At 44.6% G+C, this 12,576-nt stretch overlaps 1 protein-coding gene across 3 annotated transcripts in view; it reads right to left on the bottom strand.

The window, feature by feature from the left end:
• Positions 1-12,576, bottom strand: part of ADAMTSL1 (ADAMTS like 1) — a 697,981-nt gene that overhangs the window by 133,346 nt on the left and 552,059 nt on the right. For all 3 annotated transcript variants that reach the window (XM_054032714.1, XM_054032715.1, XM_054032716.1), the window contains one exon: positions 3,054-3,104. In XM_054032714.1, coding sequence (XP_053888689.1) covers positions 3,054-3,104 — 51 coding nt within the window. The remainder of the gene's footprint in view (positions 1-3,053; positions 3,105-12,576) is intronic.

Raw genomic sequence — 12,576 nt, 5'->3', positions numbered from 1 at the left:
ACCTTCTATTCTGCAACTGCTACAGAAGTTAAAAAAAAGGTATTTTTAGAACTTAGTTTTAAAATATTTTGCTAGGGAGTCTTTCCAATAATGCTCCCCCTGTAGAGCCAGAGTTCTGTTTGAGCCCACCTAGACAGGCCTAAAATTGGAACTAATAAACATTAAAAAAGCCTGTAATAATTACCTACAATAACTTTTCCATACATAAAAGTGTGATGTTGGAGTCTGATACCCTGGGACTTGGAATCCAAATCTGCCCTTTTACAGCAACTTTCCAGCTGCTTTGTGCTACCTCAACACTACAAAGCAGCAGAAACGGGGGGGGGGGGGGGGAGGAGAGAGAGAGAGAAAGAATTCAGCCCTCAGGCACTATACCAATATAAAATTTTTGAAAGAGTTTCTGGGATCATGGCTCTCAAAGCATAGGGGTCACAGTCACCTGAAACTCAGGGAGGATTACCAACTACCAAGAATTTGGGAAGAAAGTTGTGCCCAGTGAGGACTCTGGTACCACAAGAGTGTATTACATGCAATGGACCACATCATCCTCGCTCTATGATAAAAAGCATGGCAGAGGGAAGTTCCTGCAAGGATTCCCTCCCAGATCTCATCCCAACCTGCTCCCAACCTTTCAGATCCAGTGGAGCCTTGCTACCTACTCCACTTGGTGCTAACCAGCCTTGCAGTGACTAGGCTACACAGACAAGACAATATGGCCTGGGGCTGTAAGCTCTATAGGTCTAGAGGCAAGACAATTTGCATCCCCCTGATCCTGGCCCTGCCTCAAGTCTCCCCAAATCCTCCCTCTAGTCCCTTTAACCTCAGCCCATTCCTTCCCCAAACAGATTGTAGACCTGTCACATCTGGAGTGGGAGTGGTGATGCTAAGGAGGTGTCTGACCCTGATCCATGCACAGAGGGTTCCAATCCATATGTGGATTTGGGGGGAGGGAAATGATACCACCCATGTATAGAATGGTGGTGGGGTTGGAATAGTGGATCTAAAGGGATTGTTATAGGTTGAGACCAAAGCCCAGAAAAGCTGAGAAGCACTGCTTTGGGCCTTTGATCATTTCCCATGGACTGATATTTTCTTTCTTTTTGTGTTGCTGAAAGGCAAATACTTCAGGGCATGTCAGTCCTTTATTCTGGATTTTCTACAACTGTTAGAAAACCTCTGTCTAGCTGCCAGGTTCAGGATGCTTTTTGCTCAAATACAGTCCTTCCACTGTTGAGTGTTGCTGGTTCATCCTGTGATCTATAAAATTCGGTCTCTCTCTCTGTCAATGTTCAAGAATTTTGTTCATAATTAAGACAAAATACTTTTTTACCCCAAGACCCTCAGATCTTATTAATGATTGTCCTTTACATCCATTTTAAAATCTTTTGTAAAGTTTTGAGGGTGGTGGGTTTTTGTTTTATAGGAAAGAGAAAAGAGGTTTCCAGAAATGAGGAACAGGAAGTATATATATATATATATATATATTTTATAAGAATATGTATAGTGAGGTAAATGACCAATATATTAACTCTGTGTAATCATATGTAAACATGCAGGCATGGGAAAAAAATCCCTAACCCACACAAAATATGTATCTAACATTACTAGAAGGTGAGAAAGACAGGCATTTGGCATATAAATATAAACTATACAAATGATAGGTCAGTGGTGACAATGTGAGCAGCAGCCACAAATGCAAGCAAGAGCTGTTTTCCTCCCTGTCCTTCTACTCTCAACTGGGAGGTCTGTTGTGTGGTCCTATACCATATTTCAAATCTGAATGCACTGCCTTTGTTCACACACTATAGCAAAGCTCTGTGGTACCTATGCTAGGACTCACTGTGGTTGGGGAAGGATCACTTTCTCAGCGTGGTGAGATTAACACAATGGCTAGCAGGTGCCTTTAGTGCTAGGAGGCCCAATGACATAATAAACTAACAGCAGGAAACAAAGCAGAAAAGCAATACTATTTCAAGCTATTGCCTCAAGACAGTGCAGATTCTGGTTATTGATGGGCTTGCTTCAACTGGGAGAGCACCTTTGTTAGCGCTCTTACTCTTACTTTATTATTAATACAATCACCAATGTAACAGACTTATATTTCCTGTTCATTTATGTTCCAGGTTTCTAATGACACACATAAACACAGCTAATAACATGAGATTTTTCAAGCACCCCCTCATGCTTTAAAGACATTCTTAACCATAAGGTAATTAATAGGATATGTCAGAACTCTCTTGCATTGGCCATATTTTTAACGGAGTGTTAGTTCATCGCAAGCTGAGGTGTAAATTTATGCTGCTCTAGCTTGCCGCACACTAACTGCTCTGTGGAACTTGCTACAGCACACTAAAAATTCCATAGTGCGCTTACTTTTAGTAGATGGTAGCAGGGTCCACCCAGCCAGTTAGTGCGTGGCAAGCTATAGTGCTGTAGATTTACATCCCAGTTTGATCCTGCAAACTCATGTGAGTACATTTACCCATGAAAGGCAAGCTGGGTGCAAACATACGTAAAGAAAAGTTACTTGCGTGGAAATGTTTGCAGGACTGGGCCTTTGAACACTATTCATTGTAAAAAATAAAACCCTTCACAATTAATAAACTTGTGACTTTTTTAAAACAGAATTTAATACACAAAATGAAACTACAGAATCTGGAGTTCTACTTTCATAGCAATATAATACACTATGGCATATGCTAGATACTTTTGAGGGGGAAAAGTTGAACAGTTAGTTAGCCATAAAGCCAGTGGTTTAGGTACAATTCATGGAAGGGCTGGGGGTGGGGGGAGGGACATAGAGAGATAGATATCCAGTAGACAATCAGACTGAATTACTGCTTCAACTTACTTTGATGTAATTTTAGCTCTGCTTCAATAGTCTTTATAGCAACAAGTTTAGCGCTTGAGCAACTCATGATTATTCCATAGGAGAGTTCAGAACAAGGGGCAGGCAGCATCAATTGTCTTAGTTCTACAGAAAAGCAGCAATGCAGGAAAAAAGCAGTAAACTTATTTGCTAATCCTAGCGTCTGGTTGATTGTTTTACATACCGAGGAAGGGGATGGTAGAGGTCATAGGGCATGATCTGCTTGTATCCATCACTGTTAGGAACAATAATGCCAACCCTCTGAGTAGAAGGTACACACAATAAAACAAACACTAAATGATTACATTATACAATTGTTTTTACATGGTATTAAAAAACTGTCAAAATATTCTACCCACATTGCTAACGTTTTGAAAACAAAACGTAAGAAACCTTTCCAGAGTAATTCTCGCAGTTCACAAATTGTTCTACAAGTTAACCACTTAGCATACCAATTAACCCTCTGCTTCTTAGTAAGCTACCCCCCACGTAACCAAAAAGTTGGTTCCACTGTTACAAATGACACTAATAAACACATAAATTCTCTCTTCACTTACAAAGTAATTACATGCCATGAGGGATCATTTTTATTCGTACTCTGAAAACATAGATTTAGAGCTTGATTCAAAGTCCATAGAAGCCAATGAAAAGACTTCCATTGACTTCAGTGGGCTTTGGATCAGCCCCTTACTTAACAATTACATGGTTGTTTCTGCCCTGCAGATGAAACAGTCCACTGGATTTACAGGAACTTGTGATGCGTAACTAAGGGCATTTTCCATTCCGGGTCCCTGACACTGGGACTCACATCTCTCCAATCCAAAGAAACTCAATTATGTTCCTCTTCAGGGTTCATTTATTTACTTGGCCTTTTTGGAAGAAGTGTTTGTGTGGAGTGAGGAAGACTGAGCTGTTGCATTTTTTGTTGTTGTTGTTTAGTGATTGTTCTTTGAGGAGTTTATGGCGTTCTTGTCTAATACGATATTGTTCGTGTGTCTAAAGACTGCGATAGGCACTTATGTAAATCAAAATATGTAAAACTGAGAATACCGTGTAATATGTGAAAATTTATGAAGTTGATTAGTTAAAAGGTGGACAGCACCTAGGAATGGCCACTTGGGGGGGGGGGGGGAGGGAGGTGAGAGCAGGAAGGTTTAACTAGAGGGGTCCTATTTGGTTAGCCCAGGATTTTAAGTTTTGGTGGGGTAATGGGGTTTGATGAACTTCTTGCCCAGAGTGGTGACTCCCTCCCTGCCACTGGAAGCTCTCATTGATCCTTGGTCAGTGTTCCCAATGTCACCCATATACCATCCGTTATCATTTTGTCAGGCTGGGAACCTGCCAGAGGCTTGAAGTAGGAGCTTGTGGAAGAGCTGAAGTAAGTCACATTGGAATGAAGTATCTGGATGTAGAGGCCAAGGCTTGGATGATTTAGAGAGGCTTCGATAGCTGAGAGAGGTTGGGTGAAAGCAGATGAGGGCATCTGTTAGGGGAATGGGTAAGAATAAAGAATTGAGAACAAGTATTCTTCATCCTCAGTGCAATGTACTGAAGAGACATTCTCCAAGAGTTAAAAAGGGTCTTGGCATGTTCAGGCTAAAGAGTTCTGTTCTCCTTTTGATGGGCAGAGTGTTTATGTGGATAATTCCTCCACAATGGGAGAATAGATCCCACTGTATTTCCACAGTGAGGAGTCACAGCTAGGTCAGTGTGATGGAATTTTCCAGCTAATGCATTAGAAGATGCTGAAGCCACTAAAGTGTGTGTGATGAGAACTGGACTGCTCTCTGTCAGATTAACAACTCTCTGACATGACAGCAGTTGTGTGTGCGCACACTGAGAGGAGTCCAGCCTCCCCATCGACTTAAAATCTGAGAGAGTTCCAAGATTTGGGTAGGTTTGGAAAGGGAAGGATGGATCAATTAAAGTTTGTTCAGTAAGCAAATAATTCCAGTTTTGTTCTGACTGAACAGAGAGAGGGGTACTGATTTGGGAAGCTCTTGGTAATATTTTAAATATAATGGACATTTTGTAATGCTCTTGCAAAGTACACCCTCTTCCCCCATCCCTCTACTAGTGCTGCTCCAATCAAAAGTTGTTAGCTCACTCCAGCTCCTCAACCTGCTGAGAAACATACAGGAAAAGATTAACAGCAAGTCCAGAATTGAAGCAATTATATTGCCAAAGAGGCTACATTGTTTGAGAGCCAAATGGGTTTCAAATCCTAATTTGTAACTCTTTGCAGTAAATAATTAAAACTTTTTAATAAGTTTTTCTTCGAATAAAACCCGGTTTGAACAGTTAGTCAGGAGACTGACTCTCGAGGTTAAACACTGCCACACCAGGGCTGTTGTGAGGATTAATTAGTTAATGTTTGTAAAGCACTACAGAAGGGCCAAACAACACTCTTATTCGGGATGTACAGAGTATTTGACATTGTAAAGCATTTTGGGGCCACAGTTTGTATTTTCATTCACATGTAATTTGTATCATATTGTTTATTCAATCACTGTGTATTTGGGAAATATTGTCAAGGGACTATAATACCATATAATAAATTCTGTAGCAAAAGTGCCAGAGAGAAGCTGAAAAATTTATTGAACTAACCCCCAAGCAGATTTTTCAAAGCAGAACATATTTATCCTATTCCTTTAACAACTTTTACTACAATGACTTTGCTTTGCCATTGTTATATGCTGACTAAATCCCCCCCGCGCAAAAACTACCTAAGGGCATGTCCACCCTGCAGTCTATGGTGTGACTGCAGTATGCACACACACGCACCTCCCCCCCCCCAGCTAGCTTTGATTTAGCCAGCGTGAATACATAGCAGTGAAGATGAGGCACCACGAGCTGAAGGAGCCCACTGCCTGGATGTGTACTGGAGTGGCTAGTTTGTACAGCAACTTCACTGCTAATGATCAAAGCTAGCTCAGATATATCTACAGGTGCTGTAGTCACATCTCTGACTGCAGTGTAGACATATCCTAAAACCGGTTCTCAAACAGGGGTATGCATACCCCTCGGAGTACACAAAGGTCAGGACCCTGGGGGGGCTTGCAGGATGGGTTTATGGAGGGGGTCGCAAGTGCAGGGCCAGCGTTAAGGGGTGGCAAGTAGAGCAATTGTCCAGGGGCCCAGAGAAGCTAAGTTACATGCTTTAGCCCAGGTGGTGGGGCTCAGGCTTCAGACTCCTGAGAGGGGAACAGTAGTCAGGAAAGGTTGAGAACCACTGTCCCAAAAGACACAAAACAATAGAAGATGATTACTGTAACATAACTGCATCCTAGCTAGTCAGTTTACACAATGTACCTGTTGCTACCAATCAAAACAAACAAAAGCGATTCACAAAAAAATACATTTACTTAAAGATCTTCTCTACAGTTCTGAATTGTCTGGCTTCTGACTCAGCAAAAGGTATTTCTGGGTTTTTAAAACTCTTATTAATCAATTGTAGCATCATTGAAATTAATGATGGAAGAGATCTACAGCCAGATCATGGACCCTGGCTCTGTTCACTTTGTGGTACTCTGACCATGCCAAGGGGATGCAGAGCTGCTCTAGGAGGGCAGCTGGATATTCCTCTGATGTAATGGAATCCCTAGGTGGTGTGAAGCTGGCATAACTAGCTCTGTGCCACCTGCTCCCCATTTTGGGCATAAGGAGCAAGTGAGAGAGGCGGAGACAGAGTAAAATGTGCAGAGAAGTCTCCAGGGGACTGCTGCAGCCAGTATAATTTAAAGCAGCCCCCAAACTGCACTAAGATATACTGGGGTCCATTTTGGTCAAATGGAAAAGTGTCTTGACCCACCATTCCTCACCCCTAGTTTCTGCACCCCTAGACTCGGGGGCTGGGCCCAAAATGTTTAGGTGACATTTAATAATACTTTGGACTTCTTATATACGGGGGTGGGAGGGTGGGGGAAGAGAGAGAAAAAAAACTTGTTTAATAAGGCTGCTGTTGGAGTAACAAATGGGACTTTTCATGCACCACATGGCACAATCCTACTCCGGCAGGGGCATGGGCATGGACTAGATTTTAGAAGGCTGTCCTCTCTCTAACATGTAAATTATGTCTTCTCCCACTTGACAAGTTGCTTCGTTCACACTGCAGTTTTGCTTTATTTCTGCATGGAACCCTGGCAGGTTTGCTCTTTGAGTGCATATGCCAAGCTGCCTTGGGAATGAAACATGCCAAGACTGGGTGCACTACGAAGGCCGGCTATTTACCTAGAATGCCCCTTTTCACTGTTAAAGCCACAAAGTTGGTCCTAGAAGCTGCTGCTGTTCAATTGTATGGAAAAGCACCACTGCACCTCCAAGTGATTAATCTAGCTTCTAGACACTTGGGGCCTTATTCAGCCCCATGTCAGTGCAGGTGCCGACACAGGGATGCAGGGCAGGCAGTTTGCCTCTCCCCCAGTTCATGATGAGCAGGGGCTTGAACAGCCCTTGGGTGCTCGTTAAAGCAGACCTCAGGGACATAGAATATCTGGGACACAAGCCTGTCCTGGCCATACCCACTCTTGCCTCTGATCTATTGCCCTCTGCTTCAAGGGCTCATGTGGAAGTGGCTTGGACTATGCCCGCGGGGGGAAATTTACACCTATGGAGACAGTGGAGCATTGCTAATGCTAAGGACCAGAGGCTAATGATGGTCTTTCGTCTGTCTAAATGGATGCCTATTATTGGTTTAAATCAGAGAATCTTTTAGGGGCTGAAGCCCCGCTTTGTGGTGGATCTGCACCTGGGCCCCACATATACCTAGAGCAATTGCTGCATCCCACCTCTTCCCCATTCCCTCCCTTTTCTCATTTTTAATGATTTTGCTGTCCATTTGTGACTCTTATTCTTCCCCTTCCTTGCCCCTCTGTGAAACCACCACTTCTTAATCCCCCTCTCCAAGTTCTCTCCCCCAGATTCCTCTCCCCACCAGTTTTTCTTCACTGTTGCTCCTAGATCCCTCCCACTATGAAAAATGTGGCCAGAGTCAATTCTCCTAATAATCAGGAACTCTGGGGTCTGCTAGGTCCCCAGCCAATAAACAGTTCTTCTGGCTTGCGGGTGAGTTACAGGGGTGTTTTCTTCTTAGGAAGTGAGTGAAGCATGGAGAGAAAAATCATTGCAAACTCACCAGCATGCACATCAACCCCCGAGTTGTCCCAAATTTCTGGCTGATGTTTAGTGCAATCCCTTGAAAATAGTGTTTGCCCCTTTCTTCTCCTATAGCTCCCTGGTCCCCCCTCCATTCCTTGTGGCTTAACTCAACTCCTCAAATGGCTTCCTCCCATAGCTCAGCCCATCTGCCCTGGAGACACTGACACAGAGAGTGCAGGCTCCTCTCCTGGCTTGTTAGTGGCCTCTTCCCCACTTCACTACATGCATCTGGCTCCCAGATCTGCCACCTGTTGAGCTGAGCACAGTTCTAGAGGCAGGTGCAGAGGGTTGGAGCTGGGAGCAGCAACCAGCAGGAAATAGAGAAGGGGACTGCAAAGCAGCTGTCTTCCTCACAATCTCAGGATAGTGTGCACATGACTTCTCTGTGATGGGCTCCAATTGGGTCTGTTGTCATCTAACCAGGACTACTGGCAGGAATGCTGGCAGTTTCCACAGCACTGCTTACTGGAAGGATCTATGCAGGAGGCAAGGGCAGGATCTCTTGGTGCCTCTGGACTATCTGTGAGCTCCAAAGGGAGCAAAGAAGAAAAACTTGGCCTGATCAGCTGCTTGAAGAGAAGTCAGGTTGGGGGCTTAAAAGGAACTCTCCTGGTTTCAGCCTTCTAGCTAAAGAGCATTGGAGGGCACTTCTGCACAGAAGACAGGAATCCTGCAGATCCCTCATCCCCACTTCTCTTCCCCCAATCTCTGCAAGCCTTTCTGCCCTCACCTCCAAATCACATTGGGCTAATTGGAGACAGAAGTAGAGAAACTAGAGAGTCTCAATCCAATCCCCAGGTTACCGGTACTAGATAAGTTCACGGAGGATAGGTCTATCAATGGCTATTAGCCAGGATGGGCAGAAACAGGGCCGGCTCTGGCTTTTTTGCCGCCCCAGGCAAAAAAGCCTCCGGCCGCCCCCCCCCCCCCCCCCCGGCGCGGCAGGGGAGGGCGGCCGGAGCCCCGGGGGGAGGGCAGCGAGCCCCAGCCGGGGCTCCGCTCTCCCCGGCAGCACCAGGGGGAGGGCAGTGAGTCCCGGTTGGGGCTCCGCTCTCCCCGGCGGCCAGAGCGCTGGGGGGAGGGCGGCGAGCCCGCCGCGGCTCCGCTGTCCCCGGCGGCCAGAGCGCCGGGGGGGAGGGCGGTGAGCCCCAGCCGGGGCTCCGCTGTCCCCGGCGGCCAGAGCGCTGGGGGGAAGGCGACGAGCCCACCGCGGCTCCGCTGTCCCCGGCGGCCAGAGCGCCAGGGGGAGGGCGGTGAGCCCGCCGCGGCTCTGCTGTCCCCGGCAGCCAGAACGCTGGGGGGAGGGCGGCGAGCCCCGGCCGTGGCCCCACTCTCCCCGGCGGCCGGAGCCAGAGCACCGCACCGCCCCCCTCCAGGTGCCGCCCCAAGCACAAGCTTGGTGGGCTGGTGCCTGGAGCCGGCCCTGGGCAGGAATGGTGTCCCTAGCCTCTGTTTGCCAGAAGTTGGGAATGGGCGACAGGGAATGGATCACTTGATGATTACCTGTTCTGTTCATTCCCTCTGGGGCACCTGGCATTGGCCACTGTCAGAAGACAGGATTCTGAGCTAGATGGACCTTTGGTCTGACTCAGTATGGCCATTCTTATGTCACACCTCCACTAGTGATCTGCACCTGAAGGCTGTAAAAATGCTGCCATATAAAACTAGAGTTACTATAGGGCCAATATTCACAGGAGAGTCATGATTTCATTGCACTGTCCCATGCACCATGAGAAAGTCTCATATTTTAGGTTAGGCATTCTGCCATTAAGTCACAGTGTGATGCTGCTGCATTGTCACATCGTGAGGACGATGACACCATGATTTTGTGAGATAATTGCACTGTGATTGTTTTGTTCTGCAGAACAGATACAGTACTCACCCTTAAAAGTGAAGCATTTTCATACATTACTATCTGAGATCACCACTGACTCCCCCCAGTCTTAGGAGATATCTGTGTTAACTGTGTGGTAATGGTTGCTAATGACTTTTTAATTCAAACTTCTGTATGTGAGCAGCCTACTTCTAAAGTAAAGTCACTCCCATTTCTGGAATCTGGATCATCATGCTTAATCCCTAACTATATAGCCAAAAGACAAGTGCCTTACACTTCACCAGTGTCAAAAAGCCACAAGTGTAATATTCTATTTATCAAGTTGACAGTGCCTTACATCTGCCAGGTGCATTAGACAGGTAAAAGCCATTGTTGGCTCTCTAAGGAACTTATGAAACTGAGCTGATTGTCAGTGGCTACTTAAATACTCATAATAAAAAACTGCAGATGATCCTTTTGAGAAAGCCAGCTTTTCTCACATCTCTGGCTCAGCATTCTAGAGTGTCTCATACCTAGATATTGGTGGATTCTCATCTCATCTATCTAGAGCTATAATATCTTGTCATTGTAACAAATGAAAGCGACCTCCCTGGGGTGCATCTCTTTCATTTTTCCTTGCAGAAACGCATTGCTAGCATTTACTATACATGACATTGCTATAGACTTCTGAAGACCAATTCCAGAATCTGTATCAGACTTTTTGAAGCTCTCATAACTGAGGTTAATCAAAAGTGGCAAACAACAGTTTTGTTTTGTTTTTTAGAGAAGGGTTCCCAGAGTAATGTTGTGGGTTCTGATTAGGCTTGGCAGTTTGTTTAGATGCCTTGGAATGGGTAATGTCAATTTAAATTGGGAAGCAGCAAAAGCACAAAAGTTACTTTTCTTTCTGTGGCACATATAATAAAGCCCCTTAAAATATGCTGTGCCACCAATTAAAACAGAAGATGTCAAAATCAACAACATTTTCATCTAGTCTAACTTTTCCATAGTGATTTAGATGAGGTCTGATGTACATAGGGATTAACATTTGCGATATCTTCTTCCACTAAACAACCACAGCAGAATATCCAGTGCGAACCGGCCAGGTCTATTCTAGCGAGCTTACAGCGGCACAGCTGCACTTATGCGGTTGTGTCACTGTAAGATTGCTCGTGTAGTTGCTCTATGTCAATAGGAGGGAGCTCTCCCATCGACCTACTTAAGCCACCTCCAACGAGCACCAGTAGCTGTGTCAGCAGGAAAGTGTCTCCCACCAACATAGCACTGTCCACATTGGTGCTTCTGTCGGGGTAACTTATGTCACTCAGAGGGGTGTTTTTTCACACCCTGAGCAACATAAGTTATGCCGACAAAAGTGCTAGTGTAGACATAGCCGATTCCAGTAGTCAACTTTCTTTCTATATTTGCTGGAGTTTCATTCTCAACAAGTGCTTCATTAAAATAGCCTGCAATCAACTTTAACATATCTTGCTCTAGGACAGACAGAAATCTGAGTTTGGTGCTAACACTAGCACGGAAACTGTTCTCTGCCATGTAGCTTATTAACTGCTGCTGATGGCACCCTCCTTGTTTCCCTTATCTTATCTTGTCCTTTAACATTAATTAACACTTTTACACTGATGTTACTCAACTGCACATAGCTTTTAACACCTCCCAATCCACCCTCCCTGCCTGTCCTAACAAAGTCATCTTGTGGCTTCATTTCAGATTCCTTCAGCTCTATGCAGCATTTCTGGTTTTTACCTACATGTCCGCAAAAGAAAACAGAAAACTGCTTCTTCAGGCAAGCAGAGGATTCACAAGCACAATTCTATTTTATCCATCCTCCTGTGCAACTCTAATGACCCACTTGCCGCTACTCTGGTATCATCCTTGACTCTAACCTCATTCTCTTCCCATATTTCCTTTGCCTTCAGACACGTATATTATCATCTCAACTGCATTGCTCATACCTAGTATATCGCAAATTCAATTCCATGCCTACTAAAATCCTCATCCATACTTTCATATCCGCTTGCCTTTACTATTCAGTTAGTCTCCTCTGGCTCCTAAATCCTACCTATGAAGACTGCAGCATGTGCAGTACATCCTACTGTCCACCTTCTCACAAATACAAAGAAGGATGAACAATTTCAGTAATACCATCCGACAGCTACACTGGCTCTGCATTCATTTAGGAATAAATTAGAAATTGCCCTTCTTACTTTTATAATTCCATGCACTTCACTCTACCTTGTATGACAGAGCTTGTCTCCCCACTGTTATTTATCCACTCCCTACATTTAAATAATATCAGCCTCATTTCTCTAGTACACACAATTTCATCTGCATTGATGTGACAGCCACCTTCTTTGCATCTCCTACCATCTGGAAAAGGCTTCCTTGTCTCATCATCTCATTGACTTGATCTATTTCTAAATTGAATCCAAAATAATCTTTTTGCCTCTCTCTGGTTAAAATCTGCAATTAAATTATGTACAGTAACTATAAGGCATTTTGCAGTCATTTTATATGGAAGACTATTCAAAATATAGTTTATTGTACATCGCATTGGAGGGCAATAGGGATAAGTGAACTATCATCTCTCAGAACCTCATAATCACAGATTTACTGTTGCTACTGCATGCATCAGAGAGAGAGGGCCCCTTCTCTTCAGAAATGTGCCAGAACTCTAATTTCATTTATCTTCTGACAAAGAGTGCAGTGAAAACAGGAA

Source organism: Malaclemys terrapin, chromosome 6 (assembly GCF_027887155.1).
Source record: "Malaclemys terrapin pileata isolate rMalTer1 chromosome 6, rMalTer1.hap1, whole genome shotgun sequence".
In the NCBI taxonomy this organism is placed as follows: domain Eukaryota; kingdom Metazoa; phylum Chordata; order Testudines; family Emydidae; genus Malaclemys; species Malaclemys terrapin.
This window is presented reverse-complemented; position numbering and strand designations above follow the sequence as displayed.